General features: G+C 41.0%; 1 protein-coding gene across 3 annotated transcripts in view; it reads right to left on the bottom strand.

The window, feature by feature from the left end:
- ASAP1 (ArfGAP with SH3 domain, ankyrin repeat and PH domain 1) overlaps positions 1–26,452 on the bottom strand; it is a 282,558-nt gene that overhangs the window by 36,310 nt on the left and 219,796 nt on the right. For all 3 annotated transcript variants that reach the window (XM_059723743.1, XM_059723744.1, XM_059723746.1), the window contains 7 exons: positions 20,064–20,227; positions 18,131–18,264; positions 15,621–15,712; positions 12,802–12,988; positions 10,693–10,778; positions 6,941–7,056; positions 4,412–4,479 (listed from right to left, as the gene is read on the bottom strand). In XM_059723743.1, the coding sequence (XP_059579726.1) occupies positions 4,412–4,479; positions 6,941–7,056; positions 10,693–10,778; positions 12,802–12,988; positions 15,621–15,712; positions 18,131–18,264; positions 20,064–20,227 (847 nt within the window). The remainder of the gene's footprint in view (positions 1–4,411; positions 4,480–6,940; positions 7,057–10,692; positions 10,779–12,801; positions 12,989–15,620; positions 15,713–18,130; positions 18,265–20,063; positions 20,228–26,452) is intronic.

Here is a 26,452-nt window from a genome sequence, read left to right as displayed (position 1 = left end):
TATTCTTGTTGAATACTTTGGCAATGGGAAATTAGAATTAAATATTTGTAAAACACTTTTAGATGCTAGTAAAAGTGGATTTGCATTTGCAAACTGTGGATGAAAGGTAAATATTCTGATGCCGGACTGCCACAAAACAGAAGACTTATTATTTAAATCACTAAGGGTACCACTGTTTTTAAAAGAGCCTCATAACTGGAGATATTTGGGAAATTTCCCCAGTTCTTAAGAACTTTGAGCCTCTGGTAATATCTGAAGACTGGATGTCCTACTAACCACATTCTTTTCTTGGGCATCGTAAAATAACAACAGTATGCCAATCTGTTTTGCTTCTAAAAATATATCATCTTGCAGAATACCTATTCTGGGGTTTCAGGTCCAATGAGATTGGTTCAATGGTTCCTGGCTTTAAATCTTGAGACTTCAGACACCTGGAATTCCATGTGAATGAATAACCTGGGGGCTTCTCACTACTACTTCATGCTGCTCACTAACAAGACTGCCAGATATGACCCTAAGCAAACCAAAAGGGGTATGGGTATGAAGATAAAGGAGGCAGGTTATCAGGTTGCATTCTCATGTATCCTTCCAGTCAAAAGGGCAAACACAAATGCAAACTGGAGATCAAAACATGGGTGCTCAGATAGTGTTGCTGAGGGTTTTGGCTTCTTCAAATCTGGGGTGGTACTTAAAGAAGCTGGTCTTCCAAACAGAGATAGGATACACCTAACAGAGGAAGAAAAACTTTGCTCAGACTCACTGATCTAGCGAAGACTTTAAAACTAGACTCAACAGAAGCTTGAGTCAAAAGGTAGGGAAAAGGCAGGGTAACCTGGATAAAACCCTAGGAACAAAAAAAGATATAGGAAATAGGAACAATGCTGTAAGGGAGAAGCTAGCAGGACAGTCTGCTACTCAACTAAAGTTGCCTGTGTTTTAATGAAGAAATGTGGAGACCAAGTAGGAAGATACCCACTTACAAAATTATGATTTGAGATAGTAAGGTCAGCAGAGGTCACCACTGCAAAACTGACATGGGTGGGCATTGCTTAGGGACCCCAGGAGAGAAAAAGAGGTTTTGCCTTAATTTTTAGTGGTCCAGATAAATGCAACAATTGTATTAATACCAAAGGGGAGTAAGCCGTGATGATGCAAGTGTTACAAATGCATAATTCTGTAGTACCCCAAGCGTAGGAAAACCTGTCCAACTTTTAACTATCCAGCTTTTACGAACCACCATACCAGGATGACAAGGAGATAGAGAACACTTTTAAAACAAACTGAAGCATGTAATCAGTTCATTATTTAGTTAATCACTATGATTCCTGTTAGGAGATATCACAGTTGCACAGACAGTCCTGTAAGCTCTTGGACTGTGTTGGAGAGAATTTTTCAGCACAGAAAGTAGAGAAACGAAGTAGGGGGAGGATCTTCTCAATTTATGGTATACTAACAGAGAGAAGCTGATAAAAAAAAACTGAAGAAAGGAAGCAATCTGAATGACAGTGATCACGGAACTAGAGAATTCATGATCCTCAGGTCAGGAAAAAAGCGCACGGACTATTTATGGACCACAAGCCGAATGTGAGCCAACAGTATGCTCTTGTGAGGAAAAAATAAAAAAGCTAATGGCATGCTGGGTTTTATCTGGAGTTTTATCAGCTGGCATCCTGGATTTATTGAGTAATTCTTCCACTCTATTCACCACTGCTGAGGCCTCACCTAGAGTATAGGTCCAGTTTCGGTCCCACACTTCAAGAAAGATGCAGACAGATTGGAAGTCCAACAGAGAGCAACAACAATTATTAGGAGCCTGGGAGGTGTGACTTATGAAGACAGGCTGAAGGAAGCAGGGTTATTTAGACTGGAGAAGACTAAGGGAAGATTTGTTAGCAGTTTTGAAATATCTGAAAGGTAATTATAGAGGATGGAGATAGACCATTCTCTGTGGCCATAGGGGACAGAATCGGGACCAATGACTGCAAATTGCAGCAGTGGAAATTTAGGTTGAAGATTAGGAAGAACTTTGACGAGTCAAGCAATGGAACGAGTTCTGTCGAGAAGCTGTGGACTCTCCATGCCTGGAAATTTTCAAGAGCAGGTTAGAGAGACACTTGACTGGGATGGTTTAAGTATGGGACTGGATTAGATGATCTCGTGAGGTCTCTTTCAGCCATGATTCAATTCAGATAACTAATAGGCAGGTCTCAAGGAAAAAGAGGTCCAGGAAAATTGGTTATTCCTTTATGAGACAACATTAAGGACAAAAGAGCATGGCATCGTGTTGTGAAACAAGGATAGGGAACTCAGTCATGGACCTGCTTATTTAAGTCATAAGCTCTTCTACAAAGAAACTTAAAAAGCAATCTTACAAAAAGGGTAAATGTAGCCCTATTGCCAAGGGTGAGTATGAAGCATACAGTACACACATACAAGGACACAGTCAGAAAGGCCAAGATACCAACTAAAATACATTAGCAGTAAGAGGAGGAAAAACGAAAGTGTAGATCCCTTACTGAGTGGCAAAGGAAAGCTAATAATGGATGATGTGAAGATAACTGAGGGCTTTAATGCCTCTTATTTCAGTCTTCAGAAGAAAGGCCAACTATCAGATGCCCAGTCCAATTACTATCAAGAAAACAGAGGTAAGTTACAGAAAGAACAAGTTAAATATTACTTATCTAAGTTGGATGTTTTCAAATCAGTGGTCTGAGGGATTCATTCTAGAGCACTCAAGGAATTAGATAATACAATTGCTGAGCCAGTGACTATTTTCCTGGAGAACTCCAAGGTCACAGGAGGTTTCAGAAAGCCAGGGAGAGCAATATTTAGAAAAAGAAAAAAGGCAAACCCACTGAATTATAAAGAAATCATTCTAACTTTGATAGCTGGAAAAATACTGGAGCTTATCGCTAATAAATAATGAATACGCAGCTAAAGGAGAAGAAGGTGATAAGCGATATGGATTGTCCAGACAAAAATCAGACCTAATGAATCTGATGTCCTTCTATGAGAAAGTGACAGGCCTTGTGGAATGGATAGGGGGAACAGTGGATAGGATATACCTTGACATTAATAAGGTATCTAATACTGTCTTTCACATCTTCATAAGAAAATTAAAGAACATGGTCTATATACAACTATTGTAAGGTGGGTATACAACTGGTTGGATAATTGTGCTCAGTGAGTAGTCATCAATGGCTCAATGTCCAGCAGGGAAAAAGGGTTTCGTGGGCTTAACAGGAGCTGTCATTGGTCAGTAATGTTCAATACCTTCATTAATGACTTGTTCTCACTGAATTTCATTTCAAAACATAAGAAGCATTACACTTAGGAAGGAACAGTGACATTCACAAATAAAAACAGGGCTGAAGTACTTAGAGAAGGACATGGGAGTTATAGTTAAACTAAAAGATTGACAATGCAGCATGGCTGAAAAAAGTACCAGGATATTGGGATTTATTAACAAGTATGTGGCATACAAGTATTTTCCTGCCATTCCATGGTACTATTTAATCACAGGATCTCAAGGGCCCCTGAGCTTTCAAATATTTTTTTTTATTCAGACTATATTTAGCAAAAAAGCTGTCAGGTTTATTTCTGTTTTTTAACCAGCGACTCTACTGAAAAATGCAGAGTGCTAGGAAAAAAGGACTAGAATGCAGGACTGCCTCACCCCTTTTACACAGGAGTGCTATCACCATTAGACTACAGAGGCAGGCTTTCCTCTTGCTTTCTGTCCTTCTGGTCCTTCCAAAGGCCCAGCTTCAGAAGAGGAGTAAAGAGTGCCTTTATCTAGCCTATTCTAGAGCTCAGTGGTTAGGAAACTCTTCATGGAAGTCAGAGAGTAGTTTTTAAATACCCTGAAAATGAGGTATCATCTAGGTCTCCTGTCTTAGGCATAAGCTCTAATCACTAGGAAACTGAGCCAAAGGTGAGCACAGTCATTATAACCATAGTTTGTGAACAGCCTGTCTTCAGAAACCCATCGTACAGGTCTCTTCAGAAGTGAGCACTCTGAAACACAAGCTAGTGGAGACTCTTTATACAGAATTTGAGATGTGCTAGAGTTAAGCCACAACGCTATAGTTTAGCATTTCCCATTGGCTACCCAGAAGCATCTCCAAGCTTTCTGGAAACCTTTCTGATACCTGGCTCCAAGCTTCAGAGGCAAGTATCACTCCCTATGCTCTGTACAGAGCACCTAGATGCATAAACACACACCACTCAGACATCTCTCAAGTCATTCAATTGAACATATGGGAATGTTAAGATGTATGGGTCAACTAGGTCATTCTGCATCTCCCTCATGGGGCAGGCAATCAAAACTTAGGCAGGATAAAAATAATATAATAAAATAATTTATATCCTAAGATATAAGTGCTTAATAAAACGTAGCCATCTGTCTTACCAGTTCTTCACATTGGATAGCTTTCAATCTCTTTGCCGTATCCAGAGCTGTCTCTCCCGCTTGATTTACTGCAAAGAGAATTAAAAAGCTCTTCTGTAAAATGTCTCCACAATCAGTGCATTAACTTTCAATATGCTAAGGAAGATTTACTTTAAAAAAAATTGATTGAAAAAGTATTGTTACTTACCTTACAGTAATCATAGCTGAGAGATTTTATCCACACAATTCACACTTGCTTGCTCCATATTACTAGTTAAAAAGATTCTGATCTCACATGTATGTATTCTGGCTGTACTCAAGGCTTAACCCAAGCACAGGTTATTATACATAAGGGGCTACCTCAATTGCAATTGCAACTCAGACCCTTTGTCAATAAGAGTTGTATATGAATAGAATTTTGATTAGCAGGAAATGAAGGTGATTTACAGGACCTGAGATTTATAGCGCCAGTGCAGGGCTAGCCAGCTATGGACAACAACAACATAGTTCAAAAGAACCAACTGCCCTAAGATGAACAGGCAATCTTCCTTTGAATAATGGTCTATATTAGGGATGTAAATATTGTTAAAAAAAATTATTCGTTTAACCTCCTCTAATATACCAGTTAAAGTCCAGGGGCGGGCAATTATTTTGGGCGGAGGGCCACTGACTGAGTTTTGACAAGCCATTGAGAGCCACATGATAGGCAGCCCAGGGCAGATAAATATTAAATTTCTAACATTTTTAGGGGCCCTGCGGGCCGGATAGAATGGCTTGGTGGGCCGCATCCAGCCTGCAGGCTACATTTTGCCCACCCCTGAGTTAAACGATTAACAGACAACACAGTAGCTGATTAACTGATAACACGGCTGCTGCTGGGAGCCATTCCCTGGACCCTATGACAGGGAGGAGATGCGGCAGTGGCAAGCCCTGCCAGCCAACACAGCTCAGGTGAAGCTGGGAGGGAGGAAGCACCTGTGAATGAGTAGCTAATTGCTTACATTGACAAATCATTAGGCTGAACACGGTTTTCTTTAACCTCATAGGCTACATGGGTACTATTCCCTACTCCCTTCCTCCTCCTTACCTCCTGCCTGTCCTGCCACCTTCCAGTCCTGCTAGGACACTGCATGGCTTCCCTTCCCCCTGGACTTCCAGCCCCACCCTCTCCCCCCCGATAAATGATAACCAATAAGCTAACCAGTTATCATTGGGTTTATCAGTTAAATGATTAATTGTGTACTCTTTTACATTCCTAATCTATATGGATTCCATTGTAGGTGATCAACAAGCAGATCTCCCAAGTGTGGAAGTATGGAGAGAAGCCCTACTCAAAATAACTGTAGGACAACCCTGTTGATGATGTTTGGATGAATACAAATGTCCCACATACACTCTTGAAATACCACAGTCTGGAGAAGGACTGAAATAATTTGCTCCAAATAAAGCCCTCACCACTGCCAGAATGTGAAATTCTCTCTCACCTGGTATGGAATTAATTTTTAGAGGAAAAAATAAACTGATAATGGACTAAGATGAAAGTCAAACAACCTCGTAAAGAAACTTGACGTAAGGCCTGAAGGTTACCCTGTCCTCACAGAGTCATGAATCCCTTCCCTAGGTGATGTAATGGCCATCAAAAAGGTCATTTGTAGGCGACAAAGGAAACAAGTTGTCACAAGGTATTCTGTCAAACCAGAGAGAACCGAGGTGATTAGATGACGTCTTGAGGTCCCTTCCAACCCTAATTTTCTATGAAAGATTTCTTCAGGGTGTGTAAATAGTATAAAAGGTTAAAATTGAGATATTTACATGTAAAAGCTGGTGTTCCACAGCTCAGGTAAGAAACACTTTTCCATGCAACTAAACAGTCTGAAGGAAGACTTTCTACTTTGTTGCAGAATATTTGGTAGTTTAGACAGGCATTACCTCTCCAAAGAAGACATTCTTCTGGAAGGAAGTGTTAAGGTGAATAAGGGGAAGGTAGAGATTTACCACTTTTGAAAATCAAAGCTGCAGGAATGACACAGCCTGCATCTTGATCTCTCTACAAAAACTCCACCTATGTATTTATGCCCAGGAAGGCACAGAACATGTCCAATTTTAGGGAAGCTTCTGGTAAAGATCTGTAGGGCCACAGAGACTGAAGGGAAAGAGTATATAGCAATAGTCATTTCTGTCACCAATTCAAAATACTGTACTTTGAATACTGCCTATTATACTCTACTGTGGTAGCAAGGACATAAAGTGCAAGTTCATTCCAAAAGGATATTACTTTTCATAAAGTATTCACTTCATGTGCATGAAATGTATGTGCCTCTAGAGAGGAATCACCTGAAGAACTGTAATATACAGCGGTATAAAAATGATTGAGTAAACTATTTCTCAGCTGAATCCCTCCTATAGCTCTGTTACTGAAAGATTCATATCATGGGTATATGATTAATAGCTTTCATCTTTGGAAATTCAGTTTCAACATAATAGAAACAAAACTACTGAACCTTATTATAGGAACAACTATTTTTTAATCAAACAAAAAAGAGAGCTTACCTATATCAACAGTTGGTTTGCCCCTAAGAAGCAACTTCAGACACTCAGGCTTATTATATATACTGCAGTAGTGTAGAACTGTATTCCCCAATGCAGTCTGTTTATCCAGGTTTCCACTAAATATTCAAAGAATAGAAAAAAGGAAGAAATATTATATGCCTTGACATTCGTCCCCAAATCTATCATTTCTATGCTGTATTTTTTAATGGATAACATGCATGGTTACACACATAACTTCTGTTACAGAAGAGTGAAAATTAGTAAGTAATCCTGTTTTTCAATTTAACAATGTCTCTGGTCTGGGAAACGCACTCCTTCACCAAAACCACACTAGGAATTATGAACCCAGACAAACTCTTGGAGTGTTTTTGAGCAGCAGCTGACTATTCTAGTGACCATATTTTCCTTGAGCTGATATTCCACATCCAAAGCTTTGTACAGGCAGTCCTCGGACTTACGACACAACTGGTTCCTGAAAACCGCATCTTAAGTCGAAACGTTGCAACTCGGAACCGACTTTCTCATAAGAAACAATGTTATAAATGGGCGATTGAACCAAGGCCTGATATCCTATTTTCACCAAAAATACCCCAGAATTTTGTACTCGATCAATTATAGGTGAGTAATATAGCTTCATTAATGTATTTATATTGTAAATAGCTATCATATTGATTTGGAAGGACTTCTTTGAGGTGACTTTGCAGGACTTTTTGAAGGGTTCTTGGCTGGAGTCTTCTTAGGATTCCTGGCTGTGTTCTTAAAGAAAGTGTCCAAGGAAGTTTGGACAGATGTTCTCCAGGGAAATGAGTGACACAGCGAACTTGTTTGCTGGCGTGGCATTGCATCAAATCAAGCGTTGTAAGTCGAAACTGACATCATAAAGTTGAAACAGGGTGTCAATTTATAAACGTTGTAAATGCGAAACGCTGTAACTCAAAACGTTGTAAGTGGAGGACTGCCTGTACTCCACTCCTGCCAAGGAACCCTCAAGTTTCTATTGGCCAGCCAGATTAATCATGTAATTGACCCTTGTTTTTGTATCATATGAACATGCCCAATCAGAATATTCTGTGAAGTACTTTACATTAGTTTAGGCTGGGAAAAGAAAACACATTTTTTTGTTATTTTTTTCATTTGACCATTTCATTCTGTTTTTCACAGCAGGGAGGAGAGGGGGGTGGGAGTGTATGAGTATCCTACACTTGGGTCAGCATGGTGGACAATGTTAAAAGTATGATTTGAGATGTGTTTCTCTTTCCCCAATATCTTCCCTCAGGTTTTCATCTGAGTGTCAAGGACATGGAAGCCAATGATTCTCATTGTGGGACTGTGGAGATGGATTCAGAAAGGGCAGAAACTATGTTAGTATAAAGATACAAACTGTACAAATTAGCCATAGGCTTCAACCTCCCCTGCCTGTGTATTTGGATAAATAGAAGTCATTTGCTGCCCCAAAGATGCACACTGTCCATCTCAGAATCAGGGCATGGAGCAGCAGCAAGACTTCCAATGCCTTATTTGAGGGGTTAAAAAGCCAGCACAGACGTCTAGGGAGACAGCAGGAGTTACCACTGCTCAGACCTCCTTCAGAGGCTCCTCCCACTCTTTTTTTTCCCCCTGCCCAAAGGACTTTTCTTACCCAGGATGCTTTTACATGGAGACTTATAATGAAAGTGTCTATCACTACTGTGTCGCTAGCATGATAGCAAAATACTCTTTTTGTAAATTTGAGTTTTAACATAATACAATTAAAAGAGCACTCATCAGGAAATAATAAAATTGTTAGGAAAAATGCAATATGTCCATCTAGTGTTAATCATGCTGTAGAAGACAAGTAGTGTTCAGTTTAAATAAATAAATAAATAAAAATGCCCTCTGATTTTAAGCTTAACATGGTATAAACTGGCATACAAATACTTGGCTATGTAGGTGAGAACACTGGCCCAAAGAAAATGCCAACTGAAGGCATGGGCTAGACAATTTTACTTTGAACGTTGTAAAAAGGAAGAATTACTTTAAGCAATTTAGAAAGCAAGGCTTTCCAACTGCTGGTCCTTGAGAGGTTAGGTTGCAACCCCCAGACTCCTGTCTGGTCACCGCTCCCCACATCACTCAGGCTGCAACTGAAGCCAGTCTCTAGGCTCTCAGAGGGCAAGGCAGTACACTATGGCATGGTCAGGGGAACTGAGAATGAGCCTGGGGCCATGGGTGAGGGGAGGAGTGAAAGGGAGTACAAGACAGGTGCAACTACATGGTGGGGGGGAGGTACACAGATATGTCGTTCAGCAGTGAGGAGGGTGCCTATCCAGTGTGCAAGTTGCGGTGGGGGGGATGGTTTTCTGTAGTGCAGACCATGGATGTGCAGGCTCCCCAAAGCATGTTCTCAAGATGCTTTACAAAACATAATATAGCGTTCCTTCATAAATAAGTAAATACTATTACCTCCATACGACCAATGGAAATAGGGGAGGCACAAAGGATAAATAATTTACTGAAGAGTAAGTTGATGCACAGCAAATCGCCAATAGATCTAAAATGGAACCTAGATTTCCTGACTCCAAGTCTGATGCTTTAACCACAAGACCAAACTTCCTTTTTTACACAGACTACATAAAGTGTGAAGTAGCTACATAAACTGCTGGAAAAGGGAAGGGAAACCATATGATTCAACAATGCTGTTCTCAAAGTTAAGATGAAATACCAGGTATGACTTCCTGCATTCAAAAAATTTATATACTGCAGTGATCCCACTGGTCTTCTTCACCTTTAAATTACTGCTATTATGTAAAAATCAGTTGGACAAGATATCAGCTCTTAATTTCCTTCACTCAACAGAGAGAAATTAAAAATGACAGAAGAGCTATTCAGTCAGCTTGCTGCATACACTTTATATTTTTTCTTTAGAAATAATTATTACATAGTGATTAATTTTATTTAGAGTGAGAATTCTTATTAGATTTTCCTTTTCCATCTCCTTGACCATCATAATATCTGAACCACCCAGCTAGAGCTTGAAACAAGCTCCTTAAGTAAGTATAACATTACTGTTCTCCACAGTTTTAATTCTATTGCTTATTCCAAATGTCTATCTTTCCTCAAGTTACAGGATCACCATATACTATAAACTCATAGGAGAGAAAAGTATCTCTAAAAGACAAATAGCTCATTGCCAACAGGGTCAAACTGCTGGATTTATACAAATTATCGTAGGATCATAGGAAATAGTACTGGAAGGGACCTCACAAGGTCAGTTAGTCTAGCCCCCTACTCAAGACAATATCATCCCTGACTAAAGTATCCCAGCTAAGTGGCTCTCCAACCTGTTCTTGAACATTTCCAGGGATGGCTTATGCTCATTCCTTTATATACATACAGTCTGTGGGAACAAATCTTCAGTACTTTTTTTGTTTGGATTACAGTCTTTTCCTTTCTGTCCCTATTTTTTGACAGATTTCTTACTGTCTGTTTATATAAACTTTCCATTATCATATTTATGTAAGTTCCTCTCAATTTTTTCTCTCTCTCTCTTTTTTTTTTAAACTGTCATGGTAGTGCCTCCTCCTTTCAACTACCTGATTTTTATTCTGTATTTCTTACAAGCAGAGCAGTCAACTCAAAGTTGAAACATGAAACATGCTCAGGTAGTTTGATTTTTAATGGACTATAAACTGCTCAAAGCAAATTATGAGAATGATATTCAACAGATCTATTTTCCTTTAAGTTATTCTTGATGCCAAGTGAGCAATCCATACCAGTTTTGTCCAAGGAAGTCAACCAGATGGAGAGAGGTTTGGTCAGCAGTCCGGACTGCTAAATGAAGTGCTGTTTCACCTGGCTCCTAAACATAAAAGGAGAGAAAGAGATTACAAAATTAAAAGTCACTAAGGTAAGCACTTGAGACTCACTTCTCTTGCAAAGCTCATCACCCTCTTGCCATATAGTTTCAATCATTTAACAGGTTTATTAACTGTTTAAATAGAAGCAGCATTAAGAAACATATGATATTGAAAATGACAGGCAAAAGCTGTTTATAAAAGTGCAGCATTTCCTTTCACTGTCCTCTTCCTCTCTAACTAGTTTTCCCCTTTGGTCTAATCAGAGGGCACTATCCTGAGATTACCTTCAATCATTATGCCAAATAACAACTAGTCCCATAAAGTAGAAGCATGGCTTATCAGGAGGTCTCAGTCCTCCCTGGGCTGAAGAATTGCGACCATCACTCTCTCCCCCTGCAATGACCTGGGGCCCAGCCCAGAGCAGCCTAGCCCAGCAAACATCTCAATCGCTTAGAGGAGGCAGAGGGATCTGGCCAGGGATTGAGAGGGATATGAATCAAATCAATATGTATTATGACTGTAACATCCTGTGGCACAGACCCTGCATTGTCACAAACCTGCAAAACATATGCACATTTACATAGCTATAGCGGTATATCAAGATAACAATCATAACCAATATCATCTAATATGAGTCAGTGCCTCCCGCTGGGCATCTGAATAAAACTGGGCCAATTTTCAGAACTCACTGACTGCAACAGGAGTGGAGAGAGCTCTCAACACTTTCACAGAGAAAAATGAGCAATTTTTTTGTGAAAAAACACCCATTAGATGTCAGCAAAACTTAATTTTGTTTAAATTAGTGCAGATCATGAATGTTTCATAATACACCGAGACCAGTACACAGTATGCCGCTACATGAAAAGTAGCTGCAATATTGCCACTGATAGCAAGGATCTAGGTAGGACAACCCAGGAGGTCCTTTCCAGTCTCCTATCTTCCCCCACCAACCTAAAAGAAATGCATCTTGAAAGACCTGGTATAGCTCTAGTGTAGTTGCACCTGAAATGCTATTTTTGATTTCATCCTTGTTTTATGGTAGTGTTTTAAAGGTCATTCATCAGGCTGCCCTCCGAACACAAGCACAGACACTCAAAAAACATGTAGGCCATGTGTCCTCTTGCTTTCTTCACTATACTATCATCATTTATTATTTCTATTCCAGTACATTCCAGAGGCAGTTGTTAGGATCCTTTATGTTTGTAAAAGGTTCAGTACAAATACGATCCCTGCTCCAAGACTAACTAGGAACAAAATACAATTTGTACATGCTGAAAAACAAAGGTTGGTGCTTGATACAGGGGAAACAAGTTCAGTAACAAGAATGCCAAATCAGAGACTAGCCCTGCACACAAGTTACAGGCTTCCAACTTTTTTTTTAATATACTTAAAACAAAAGACTTTATGGTTCAGAAGATTGCTTATTACAGACCCATTAATCCTCAGGGAGCTTACTGTGGTTATCACAGAAGAGATGGCTCCTCAAACATGACCTGAACATTATAGTTTTGTTAACTGATTCAGGAAGGGAATTTAATGCAAGCAGAACAGCACAGAACATGGTTCCTCATATGAACCTGAAGGCTGCCACTGCTGCCAGAGTAGAAGAGTAAGTTCACAACACAATAAAGAAAAATATAGATAAGTACAGACAAACTGAACAGCACTGAAGTCATGGACCAGAAGCTTTATGTGGACAAGGGGAGCAATTGGAGGAACTAAAAAGAGAGACATCCATCAAAAACACTTGACTAGAAAGAAATTGGGCTGCACTCAAAAGAGTGCATTCAGATTTGATCACTGAATTATTTGTCTTTCCAATTTCTAAAGTATACTCCCCTGCTTACTCTGCAAACAGATGTACAAACACTCATAATAGGCTCATTTAAACTACACTGAAGAAGATAAACTGCATTGGCTGAAACCAGGGTTAGATCATGGGTAAAATATGCTGCTACTATAAGTGCTTGCTTTTAAAAATATACGGCTTAAAATTACTCAGTATTGTTTACCTGATAAGCTTACCTGTCCGGGCTCTAAGAGCGGCTCCATTAGCTCTACTCCCTCTGCATAGACTTGAATTAGTGCAAGTAAATCCCTGGATCTGACAGCCTCAAGTAGTTCATTCAGTTTAGCTGCTGCAGATGCACAAGTCTTTCTAGAAAACCTATGGTCTACATACTTAGCAGTGATATATTCTTTACGTGCCGTCCTGGAGGGCGTGAAAGCAGAAAGTGGGTTAGAATTCTTAGCAAAACTGACTGATAATCTAAGTTTAACATCAGACTTTACCTTGCTATGGCCCCTAGCGCATGTTAATTTAATGGTACAATGGGATCTGATCCCTGATCCAAATAACCATGCCTCATGCATGGCAGGATGCCAGACTGCAGCATCAAGGATCAAATCCCCCAAAGGCCCCATTCTTACTTGCCAGTGCAGGGGGTACTAAGCTGCCTACAGCTGATAAACCTGAGTGATCCCGGCACCAGGAACAATAATCAGCTCAATGTTGGTCCCAGACCCAAGACCGCAGTGGGCCTAGTTCTATGCTCCAGTCCTGGTGCTGGAACTGATAAATCAGCTCCAGAACAGCACTGGAGTCTACCCCTAGCTCTAATTACTCTGCCACATGTTTAATTTTGTTTAAGACATGATGGAAACCAGCCACAACAATTGTTACTTCTTTTTTGTGGATATTTGTGTGTCTGGTTTCCCATTTTGTCACGCCATTAACTCACTGAACATGTGGCCGGGTCACGGTTTATGGTTTGATTTACATGTTGATTGTGTTTTAATTGTACCATCTGCCAGGGGCCTTCGATTGTATCCCGAGAAGGGAGGACTGCATGAATTTCATGACCCTATCTTGTCATAAGCCAAGCCAGTGATTCTCAACATTTTTTGTGTAAACATCTTCCATTTCTGGTAATATTCGTCGATCCTTGATTCCTTGTATCATTTGGATTTTCAGGTTGGTAGGTTGTCAAGATTTCACTCGTGACATTGCAACGTATGGCTGGCCATATCCAAACATGGGTGAACACTGACTCTAGTAAGTGTTTAACCTTGGCTTTTGTTGACAGTCATTGCAAAAGCTACCCTGACATGCTTCCTGCATGTTTTAAAAGGTAGAGCTGTGTCTGATGGGCATAAGATGACTCTCAGCAAAAGAATGCATTTTCCAGTAGCATCTCATGTTATCACTTTTAAGACTATACTGTTGTTGTAAATACTTTTTACAATAAGTCTCATGCCATTGATTAAGACAATATTTTTATTCATATTTTGTAACAGAATCACCATCATCCCCACCATAAGCATGAGCCTATGGGGAGGCAAACCTCTTAGTGACAAACTGCTGAGAAACTTGGTCAAATATTGGATATCCTCATTACCATGTTTGTTATCTACACTATCTACACTTAATTAGTTCTTTCTTCTCCAATAATTCTGGAAACGATGCCCTCATTTATAGCATCACACTTTTCATTTTTGGGCAGAATCTGTACGGTGGCAAATGGCATCCTCCGACATGTCAATGCCACTGAACTACTTGCTTTAGTTACCTTCACTTAAAATGAAGTTTTCTGGTGCTCTGATAAGATTGAAACTATTTCTGTATGTGATCTTGGCCCCTTTCCCAATCTTTTTGAGATGAGCAGCAAATTGATCTGCTCCAGCTGTTGCTCTCAAGTTTAAAGTTTTTAAAATGTCTCCACAATCGCGATGTCTTCAGATAGCTTTGGTTTGCATGAAGTCTCAGTGGCCTGTCAGTAGGCCCTTGTGAAGCTTCGGTTACCAATTGGATTCGGCAGAGATTCAGCCCGATTTGGTGGCTGTATCTCCAAATCAAATCCGGAGACCCATTAATCTCTCTGAATTGAACTGAAGCCTCCAATTCTATTTGGAGAGATTCAATGATTTGGACAAAGACACACAGCTTTATATGTTTTTTCTACATACCTTAAGGTACTAGGAGGCTCATGAATGCTGAGATGGTGGGGTGAATGGAGCATCCTACGGGAGCACTTCTGGTCCACTTTTGGGTCCACTGCAGAGTGCGCGGGGGACTCCTACCCCCCCCCCCCAGCAACTGGTGCCTCCTGGGTCTGTGGGGGCACTCGGGGTCCCCCCATGGCTAATTGCCAAGTAGTACTTCAGGTCCACTTCCAGGTCTGCCATCGAGCACCTGGGGGGTTCCCCCCATGCTCCTGTGGGACGCTCCATCCACTCCACAAGCTCAGCATTCAGAAAAAACATATACAGCTGTGTCTATGGTTGAATCGCTGATTCTCTGAATCAGAACTGAATCTTCAGATTTGGTTTCAGCCAAATCATATTGAGGACAGTGATCCAAATCAATGAATCAAATCCCTGTCCCCCGAATCAGGCCAAATCCAAATCGAATACGGCCCACTTTGCACGCCCCTACCTGTCAGGCCAGTACTGCTTGACAATTTCCTTAAAATTTCATAGGTGGTATACACACATGCACAGGATCACGTAACAGGGGTTTGGGTTGTCTGCCAGGATCATGTAATGCTTTTTTATGGCACTTAAAAAAAAAACCAAAACGCATGTTTTTTCAGACCTTTTCATGGTTTTTGAATTATGTGCACACCTATACACTATAAGCTTTAAAATAACATGGGCATACAGTATGTACAAATATACCTTAAAATGTTCTTAGACCATCTACTCTTTAACATGTTAGTATATAAGTACTGTGACTAGCTAGGGAAGTTCTTTTTAATTAGCTTCTCCTTTTTCTTGATTATAAATTTGAAACCTCTCAGTAGGGAAGATACAAATGAGCACTCACACTCATATTCAGTACTTACATATCACTTGATGGAGTGGGTTTAGGCGAAGGACTAGGTAAATTCCCTTCCATAATATCATTAAAACTATTATTTCCTACATTCTTGGCCAGCTGTAATAACAACAAAAAAAAAAAGTTATGGTCTTATTTGCTACTGGTCTCAAACTTTCAAATAAGATTAATAATACTGAGTGAATAAAGAGAGCAGAAGCAAAAAACAGTGATCTAACAGTAATTTTTTTTTAAAAGTACAAGCATAGGATTATAGGAACATAGACTGGAACTCAGATGTGCACCGATATATCAGTCCGATATCAGTTTGGTACCGATATAAAGAAAATTGGCTGTATTCGAAATTGGCCTGATGCGGCTGATAATGTGGACAGTAAATGCAAGTGTGTGCATGCAGTTGCAGCACAGCATGCAAGCAGCAAGGAGCAAAGCCCGACAGCATGGAGAGCTGCCTCCAGCTGGTAAGTCCATTGTGGTGGAAGGGGAGAGGGGGAGGGAAGGGGTGTGGGGGGCAGATCAATTCCCCCCCACAGTGAGGGAAGGGGCGGGGACAGGCGCTGCCCAGCTGAGGCGGGACAGGGCATGGAACGGAGGCATGGCTTGTGGGGGGGGGGTGGCTTCTGCCGCTGTGCGCACACCGGGGAGGTTGGGGGGTGTGCCACCCAGATCTGTACAAGATGAACAGGCAGGCTGCAGGGGCTGGAACCAGGCTCTTCCCAGGCTGGGCTCAGGGCAGGGGCTATGGAGGGGGCTGGAGCCACCTCAGATTTTGCCGTAGCTCCCTCCCAGTGCTGCCGCTGCCATGCGCCTAGTGGAGCCCTAGCTCTTCCCGGAGCATGGGGGGAGGCAAGGGTTGAGCCAGGAAGAGCTGGGGCTGCTCTTGTGGGCAGACAATGCTGAGAGGCAGCTACAGAAAAATCTGGTGTGGCTGCAGCTCCCTCCATAGTCCCCACTCCGAGCCCCGCTCCCAGTAAGACGAACCTGGCTCCAGCTCATAGCTGCAGCCCGCCGGCTCACCCTGTGCAGATCCGGGGGCACACGCCCCGCCAACCCCTGCCTCCCGGGGTGTAAGCAGTGGTGTGAGCCACCCCTGTTGATAAGCCGTGCCTCCACCCCATGCCCCACCCCACCCCAGCGGGGCAGTGCCTGCCCCCTTCTTCAAACATAGGGGGAGGGATTGATCTCCCGCCCCCTTCCACCACAATGGACCTCCCAGCTGGAAGCAGCTCTCCACTCTATATCAGAAATCGAACTGGTATTGGCTCATATGCCTCCTAAAAAACAGATATTGGTATCAGCCCCAAAAATCTCTATTGGTGCACCCCTAATAGGAACCATCCCACCCAAGTATCTGTCTAACCTACTCTTGAAAATGTAGATTTGTCTAGGTAGCCTGTGCTTGGCCCACCCTCATAGGTAGAAAGTTTCTCATAATCTCCAAACTGAATTTCCTCTTCTGCATTTTGAGGCCACTGCTCCTAGTCCTGTCTCCTAGACCTATAGAATAAAGGTTATAATCACCCTTCAGTTTTGAATCTCTCTGCAGTCTTCTCCTCTCCAGACAAAACAACATTATCTCTTTCAGCTTCTCTTCATGCTTCCTAGCTGCCTAATCATTTCTGTCACTCTTTACTGAATTTTTTCCAATCTGTCCACATCTTTCTTGAAGTGAGGAACACAAACTGGACACAGTGCTCCAGGTGAGGTCTCACCAGTGCCCAACAGAGTGGAAGAATCACTTCTCTTGATTTACAAGTGACACGCCTATTACTATAACCCCTGGGGATCCCCACTCAATACCCCCTCCCACCTAGACACTGAGCTACTGGGAGCAAGGGATAAATTACAAGTACTCATCTTTCCTAAAATTCAACTTACATGAATAGTAATAATATAGACAATTCAAAGTTTCAGTAACTTTAGTCTATTGCTAGTTAAATCCATTCACAAGCCTGACTTCCCAAAAACACTCTTTGCAATTTCCTAAACAGAACAGCAGAACATCAATCTCCTCTTTCGGGTCAAAGATGGTTTGTGGAGAAAAATGCACCACAACCATCACTTTTCTCTTCTATCCAATTCACAATATCTCTTGACAGTAATGCAGGACCTTTCCCTCTAAATTAAAAGGTTCAGCCAATATAGTTTACCACATTCTGCTCTAGCTACTCTCTCTCATCGACTGAAGTTTTCTCTCTCTCGTTTTCTCTCACCTTGTCACATATGGATTTAGGGTTAAGACTAAAAAAAAGTAAAATTATGACCGTATGAATCATGGCAAGGTGAAGTTAAATAAATCTGGAAAAAATGAATTTTTCAACAAGAAAATAATGGTAACAAGGCAAATTTACAGACTGCACAATAAAAAAACTGCTCCAAATTATTTACAAAATATGAAGATGAACATTTCTATTAAAATGCATACTTTTAAAAGTTATGTGTCTTTGATTTTTTCACCATGTATTCTTTATAGGACCATAGTATCAGACTACATATATCCAAATGATAGAAACTTACCAAGAGTTCAGATGTTCCTAATTTGTCTAATTCCAAAGACTGAATTCGAGAGATATGAACACCCATTTCTCTATGTATTCCAGAACACTCTATACATGTTAAAATGCCCAGATTAGTTGATAACCACGTTGGATCTGTAAAACAGTTCAAGAAATAAAATAATTAGCAAATGTTTAACATTTATACTTCACTGCAAACAAATTAAAAGGAAATGGCCCTCTTCTTAAAGGATGTAACTATGAACATCTGATGCTTCATCACAAAACTGGAAGGGAAATTCAGTAAGCACGCTGCCTTCAAATCAAGCAAGTTGTTTTAAGGATCTACAACTTTTCAACTAATAGTTAAGCAAAAGGTTTCAAACATGCATGAAGTCTGAAACATTAAAAATGAAGGCTAAAATATTCAACGGCATCTTCATGAAGAATTACATTAAGCATTTCATTGGAGGTAGAATGGACATACATAGAGATAAAATAAACTCTGATGCCAGTCTAGTGGAGCTGATCTCAACTGCCATGTGGGAGGCTTAGGTTTAGTACCCAAATAAGACTCATTCATGAAGGTTGCAAGAGGAGCATGGGTCAATCTCTAGGTTATCTTGGACAACTTTTAAATGGGGTGATTACAAAATAAATAATAATTAAAAAAAATGATCCTAAATAAATCTTTTTCCTTGACCAAAGGAATTATTAATTGCCATTAAATGAAGCACTGAATCAAGAGTTTAAGAGTGAAAAGCAAGGGGAGAGATGGTTTGGAAATTTACTGTAAAATTGGAGAGGAAAAGGTTAACAAAAAATATTTCCCCAAATTACTGGAGTTCTGAATGATAAACTAATGACTATTTATCATACCACAATATTAAAATTTAAAATTTTATTTTTACAATGCTCTAATTTTGCATCGATGTAGTCATTATTGTTATATTCATCGCTACTGGATAATGTAGGTACCAGCAATTTACTATTACAATGTAATATATTATTGGTATCAAAAGCCTTCTTCTGAAGAAGAGTACAATCCATTTTTCTTTTTTTTTCCCCTTTCTTGATCACCTCTGCCTTCTGAAAAACCTTTGAATGATGTGAAAGCTATGGTGGCTATCAGGCCTTTAAACAGGCCTATGGTAACTCTTAATTCGTACTGAGATCAGACGAGAGAAAATGAGTGATGTGTAATTTTGCTCTTCTGGAGATGATTCTGGTTCCCAGCTGGATTCTTACGCTGTGTCTTCGTTCTCTAGTGCAAGACTGGGGAAACCACCATTCCATACATTTCTTACAAAACTGAGACCAGAGAGTAAGACTCAAGACATTATGTTTTCCCTGCTCCCTGTCTAACCATTGCTCATTTCTATTAAATAATGTGCCCAGAATCAGTGAACTTCCATTCAATTAAATAAGCATCTGGAGACAGTGAAATATCAATAGTTCAAAAAACCACAATCAGGTTTGAACTGCTGGAACAAAGTGCAGATAGCACAGAATATTTTGTTACAAGGGTTGGCAACCTGTAGCCCGCAGGCTGGATCCGGCCTGTGGATGTGGGCCTTTGGTGGCATTCGGCAGTGTCCGGCACGTCCTGTAGGTGTTCTCCCCTTGTTGCCATGGGGGAACTGCCAGCTGTGGGTGCTTTCCCTATGCAGACAGACAAGCAGAAACAGCGGCAGGGTCCTAGCACTCGCCCGCCCTCCTGCTTCTGACGGGAGATGGGTCATTGAGGCCCATAACTGGAAAAGGTTCTTCACCCAAGATTTAATACATTAAGCCAGAAAAACAGATAAGTTTTGTTTTTCTTTTTAGAATAGACTGAATAGGCTGACTTTTAAATCATTTACAAAAATAACTTTCATTCTACAAAAGCTTTTTTTTTTCTATTCTTGTTTATTCTTTAAGCCAGTGGTTTGGTAACGTTAATATAAGAAAGATACCTTGTGATCCACAATCACAGCAGACTTCATTTCCAGGTAACCTCTGTATGTCATCAATAATGGCTTTCGTTAGATCCTCTAAACTGTTTTCCCCAGCGCTCTGCTCTCCGCGGAATGCCATGTTTAAAGCTTCTTCTTTGCTGTTAGTCAACACTGATATCCATCTAACATTAAAAAAAAAAGTTTTTATGCTCTGTTTTTCAAATGCAAGTTTGTCTATAGTTAAAGCACGTTTGCCAATGACAGAATGGGATGAAGTAGGAAAAGGACTATAAGGATGAAACTATGAAAAAGGGGCAGAGACTGACAGAATGAGGAAAAGACGGAAGGGGACAGATTCAAAAGGATACATAGGTGCTGTAAAACTGTGTGTTTTCTTGCCTAAAATTTATGTACAAATCCAGTGTATGATGGGTTTCTGTACTTTGAATGGAGACACTTGAGCGCCTTTCTGTCAGGATTCACAGCAGCCAGAACAATGTGCTTAGATATGCACATGCCAGCCAATAGGAAATATGGATGGGGAGGGGATCTGGAATCCCATCCCTTTCCTGAAGTTAAGCCACTTGTATACAGTCCCCTGAAGCTTTGATTTATGCATGGCGACAGATTTGGATTCAGGTGTCATAAATCCCTGCATGGGTCAAAAACGAAATCCCAGCTGAATCTGGCATAAGTTTCTACACCCTGACTAACATTAGTAGTGTGTAGTCTCAACACAGCTAGCAAAGACAGCAAAGCAAAATTCCAACGTTAACTACTAAGCAGGGTTGCAGCTAACTTTTGTCCAATGATATGCTGTCTCGTGATACTTTTTCACAAGATTCACAAGTCCTTTTCCACTTTTCATTTTTGTTTCTTTTTCTTTGTTTTTGTTTTTTTTGGGGGGGGGGCGGGGAGGAGGGTTGCATGGATTCCTTCTCCCATTTCAAGAAAAAAAGTGGCTACACATGAGTTACCTCTCACAAAAACCATTGAATTAACTGATACATACACAAATGGATATAAATATACGCACAGATAGAAGATATATCGTCTCTTGACATAAGATATGCCTATTTCAGTATTCACAATGGGTTCTGCACTTTTTTTTCCCATTCAAATGCAGTTTCAAAAGTCTCTAAACTGTTCACTGCCTCTTTATTAGTTGTAGCCTTGATGACATAAGCTTCAGATACCTCCCACACTTAATTTGCATAAATAATTGCTATAGCCTTATTGACTGAGGAGATGTCCATGCTGGAAATGCAAGGACATATGCACTATGGTCGATATCATGGGTATCCTTACAAGTCCAATCACAGAGCTTTGTCTAGATGGTAAAAGCCCAGCATGTAATGGGTGTCTAAACTAAATTTACCTTCAGTGAAAAAGCAGCATAAGCATCTCACAACTGTCATGCAAACCATCTGTCAAAGCATTTCCATAAAACTTAGAAGTGCATCATAAGCTATAGCAGCTTGTATTAGGGCTGACTGCTAAGGAGACAATCAGTTCACGGGAAAGACTCACATCTGAGAGGGTCACAATATGGCAGAGCTCTGGTACATATTCTGAGTACACCTTATTATCTGATCAATTCAGATGTCTCATAACAGTTCAGATGTCTTATAACTGCCTCTGTTGGCAGCTTCATCCCCGCACCCCGGTTCATTTTTCTGCTTTTTTGCGGTCCCACACTTTTTCACAGGGACCAGGCTTTTTCACAGGGGACCAACCAAATTCGTGATTTCTGTGAAAATTGCAAAATCGTGACCTTAATAGGTCCACACTTATAACTGTCTGTGGTGCATTACTGAATTCCAACTTACCTCAGGCCTACTTCACGTGTCTGGATTCACAATTCAAATGTCTAAGTTTCTGTGCATGTGTGCCACCTTTTTAATCTAGCACATAGGACAATTTTCACATAAGCACTTGAATGCGTTGATGTGTGCCGAAATGGCTCATAGGCCTTCAGATACCTACATATATTCAGGACTTGCAAGTAAGACACCTGCTCAAGTCTCTGCCAATTTTTTGAGTGTTATATACAATTGTATTTTCCTATTTTAAAAATATACATCTTTTATTGGCTGCTGTGTGAAAGACCAAACAAAAACAGAAAGAAGCCAGATTGAACAGGGCTGTCTACTACACAAAACATGCAAGCTGAAAAACCAGAGGGATGTTTTCATAGAATCAAAGAAAAGTTTTCCTCCAGTTTCTTTCCACTGCATCAGTCTTAGCTGACAGTACATTGCTGCCAAAAAATGTTTCAAATTTAATGCATCCTCAACCAACTGCCTGCTTATATGCTAAACCAGGAGTAGGCAATTATTTTGGCTGGAGAGCTGCTTAGCGAGTTTTAGTGAGCTGTTAGTATACTGTGGGGGGGGGGGAGGTGTATGGTGGGGGATTGTGTAGTTGGGAAGTGGATGGGTGTGTGTGGTGGGGTGTGGAGGGTGTGGAAGTGGGGTGTGTGATTGGTTAGGGTGTGAGAGAGGGTATGGTGAGGGGTGGTGGTGGTGGTGGTGGTGGTGGTGGTGGTGGTGGTGGTGGTGTGTGTGTGTGTGTGTGTGTGTGTGTGTGTGTGTGTGTGTGTGTGGAGGGGGCGCATCTTTGGAGTCCCCAGAGTGTGAGCACCCCTGGCCACATGTGGCAGCAGTGTGTGGGGCCAGCCCCACCTGGCTCTATAGTGTGTGGCTCCCACATCCTGCCCTAGTCCCTGGCCGCACACGATGGCAACATGGGAGGCCAGCCTGACCCAGCCCCATAGCGCATGGCTCCCCATGCTCCCAGGCCCCCTGCCTCTTACCTGAATTCCCACTCTTGCAGGGAGGGAGGGCTTGGAAACAGTCACAGGGTGACCAGGCAAACGCTCTGCCAGGCAGAGGCTTCTCGTCTCTGGCACCTGTGGCTCAGGTGGGGGTTGGTTGCTCAGCACCCACAGTGGCACCTCCTGCATGGAATCACTGGCTTTCTGAGAGGTAGCCAAGGGCCAGGGCCTGCGATAATTCTTTCAGCTTGCAGAGGGGCTCCATGGGACAGATGGGATCATTTGGAGGGCTGGATCTGGCCTGCAGGCTGTATTTTGCCCACCCTTGCACTAAACTATGTTCAAGCAGTATACTGTCTTTCTACCCAGTTTCAACTGATTAGATGCATAATTTCAGACATAATGTTATAGCCCTATAATGCAAATAATTACTCAGGAGGAACTTTACAAATATTCAATGTGTCAATTTTTTATGCAAATATGTATAAAATCACAGCTTAAATGTGTAGGTTTGTGCTGTGCTCAGGTAATCTTTTTTGTCTTGTGCTGTGCTTAGTCTACCAAGGACAAATCTGGGAATTAACTATATTGTGTAAAGAGCTTGCACAGGAAGGTTAGTAAAAGCAACCTTAGAAAAAGGGGGAGAGAGAAATGTAAACACAAGCAATTTTTTTGTACCTATATGTACTGAAAAACAGTGGTACTACAATACCTTGACCTTGAAAAGTAAAACATGTAAGTGCACTCTAGGTGGCAGTCGCTTGCAATTTTGCTGAAGACCAGTTTGCCAAAAAGGAGAGCATTTTTGTTTCTGATACAAATATAATCTAGATACATTTAGATAATTACAAATTGAAATATTTGTTAATTTAAGAATTGCTAGTTGGCCTTATATTGTAGTTCTTGACAAGCTGTTTATGATTGCAATTAGGAAAGGCAGGCATTTATGTCAAACCAGAGGCATAATATAGCAACTTAAAAATCACTATCAAAAGATGAAACACTAGTTGTACGAGCTGACCATTTGGCTTGGCCAGATTTCCAAGGGTTCTTTTCTTTACTTGCACAGCAGCCATAGAGCAATAACAATTCTCTTCCTACTCCTTTTAACTAAGGAAATGAAGAAGTCCATGCTTCTGCATATCACCTGATGCAATCTGTGAAACATTCAGAGCAGTCTCACACTGTGCAGTCTACCTAGAGATAATCAGCAGGGCCATCCTAGCACAGGAACATTCATGCTGTTTCAAAACAACTGAAGTCATTTGTACAAAAAAAAAAAAAAAAGTGACCAAGTCTCCAAAACATGTCATGCCAACAAACTTGGTGTTTAACCCACTGTTGACATTACAGAGCCTTATGTAATTGGTGTCTATCTTTTCCCCTCTCCCCTAACTCTAACACTGTCATATTTGTACAATTTCTGTTTGAAATAAATTGAGCATTTCAGCTTTTACTGAACCACTGGACTCAAGGTAATAAAAGAAGATAATCAGATATAAATCTGAAACAATCTGCATCATATATAATTTGCAAAACTTCTGACAAATGATGGCACATTATCCAAAGCAGTTGTTCTCAACCTTTTTAGAGTCTTTTCCAAAACTTTTTTTTTTAATTTGGCAGCATCCCACTGAGAACTTCTTGTACTTTCTCACCTTACCACTGCAGTTCTCAACAGGGATGCTGCCACATGGTCCTGCCTCTATTACAGCTAAACCCACTGGAGCAAAGGTTTAACTAATGAGTTTCGTGCCCTGTGCCACGAACTGATGCAAAGGGCTGCTCCAGCTCAGCCTGGCTTCCCTGAGCAAACAATGCAATGGGCTGCAGCTGGAGTGCACACTCTTGCCACTGCCCTTCCTGACTGGACCCTGCATCCTCCTCCCAGAAACAGAGGAATGCAGGACAGCCCCACCTGCTTGAAGTGCCTGCATTTTTGAGAGGAGCACATTGAATTGGACACGGAAGGGCTATGTGAAGAGTGCATGCTGCAGCTGTACCCCCTTCCTGATCCGTCTCTGCAGGAGGTGTGAGAGGCAGTTCCACATGGCCATGGTGGCACCTCTGAAAGGTCTCGGGTGCCACAGCACCCTGGTTGAGAACAGGTGATTCAAATTTTAATTACAGATCATGTTTCTACAAAATGCACTATAAGCGAGTTTGTCCAGTCTTCCACAGTGGTTTTTGTGACTCAGCTGCCTGAGCAAAGGAGAGTGTTGTCCTTACATCTGCTAAGACACCCTGACTCCCAAAAGTTCATTGCTTCAAAGAAACTGGTAGGGATAAGCTAAGCAGACATTCTGGGTAAAATGTTGGGTCCACTGAAGTCAGTGCCAACACTCTGGCCAATTTCAGTGGAGCCAAAATTTCTCTTAACATTGCCCCACGAAAAGCAGCCAATTTCTGATGTATTCATAAAACTGTGAAAGCCTTTCTTAGGAAAGTAGGTTAATACCAGTTTATTTTCTAATAAAAAACAGAGCTAAGCTGGACCTTTACTGAAAAACACTCCAGAACAAAGGCAGCCTCGGCTTGAACGCTGCACGTTCTTGGAATACCGGGCATTCTCCCTGTGCACCGAACCAGAGCAGATGGCACGTGGGACTTCTGTTTCTAGTCATCTTCTCAGAAATATATTTATGCATATAGAAAAAAAGACTTTGTGCTTAGAGCCACCAATGATATTTTAAGGCTTCTGTTTTGAAAAGTATACGTCAACAGACATTAAATAAGGCACTAACTATGGCACTAATTAGATGCGTGTTATCTTGCATATGACCAGTCTTTTATTACTCAAACATTCCTTTCAAACAGAGGGGGTTGAAAAAAAAACCTAGCAGAGAAAATTTCCCCTACACATCAGGTCACACAAGTCTATGAGAACATGGAAAGTACAAGTTAGTGATAAAGTCACTCAGCGGTACATTACTGCTAAATGAATACTGGGTGCAAAGTATTCTGGGCTACTAAAATCTTAGCCTTCATTTTAAATAATTTTCTGCACTTCTCTAATACATAGCTCCTGACTGCCAAAGGAGTTAATTATCCATTCATAATTTTGAAGGACACTCAGCTAGTAATTTAGGGTGAAGGGAAAAGTGGACTGGAGCAACAAATGGGAAGAGGGAAATGGGAAAAGACTGGATTAGAGAGAAACATTTCTGGGCAGTAGTTATAACAGCAGTAGCCTGTCTATGTTAGACCTGTAGTATATAGTGATTTTTTTTAACAACTGTTCTACTACTTACTTACTTTTTTATTAAGCTAAGTGGATGGAGGCCCTTCAAAGTTACCAGAAACAAAGGCCAAGCAAGGAAAAAGAAACAGAAACAAAGGGGTGGTACCACCCACAAATGAAGTGGTGGCAGTAAGTGGTAGAAAATATTTATAGACTATTTTTTAAAAAAATGATGAGAAGATGAGAGGAGCATAAAAAACAGGTTGGGGAGATAGTCCAGGAAAGAGATTTCAGAGAAAAAGACTAGGAGGGAAAATCCTGTTTTCCTTATTTCTGTGTTAATTCTTTATCGGGGCGAGGACCATAAGAAGGGATATCTGGAAATGAGTATAGGAGAGAAGGGCAAAAATCCAATAATAAACCTCAAATGAACAACAACTTCAACTGAAC

The sequence above is a fragment of the Alligator mississippiensis genome, chromosome 3, assembly GCF_030867095.1.
Source record: "Alligator mississippiensis isolate rAllMis1 chromosome 3, rAllMis1, whole genome shotgun sequence".
NCBI lineage: Eukaryota > Metazoa > Chordata > Crocodylia > Alligatoridae > Alligator > Alligator mississippiensis.
This window is presented reverse-complemented; position numbering and strand designations above follow the sequence as displayed.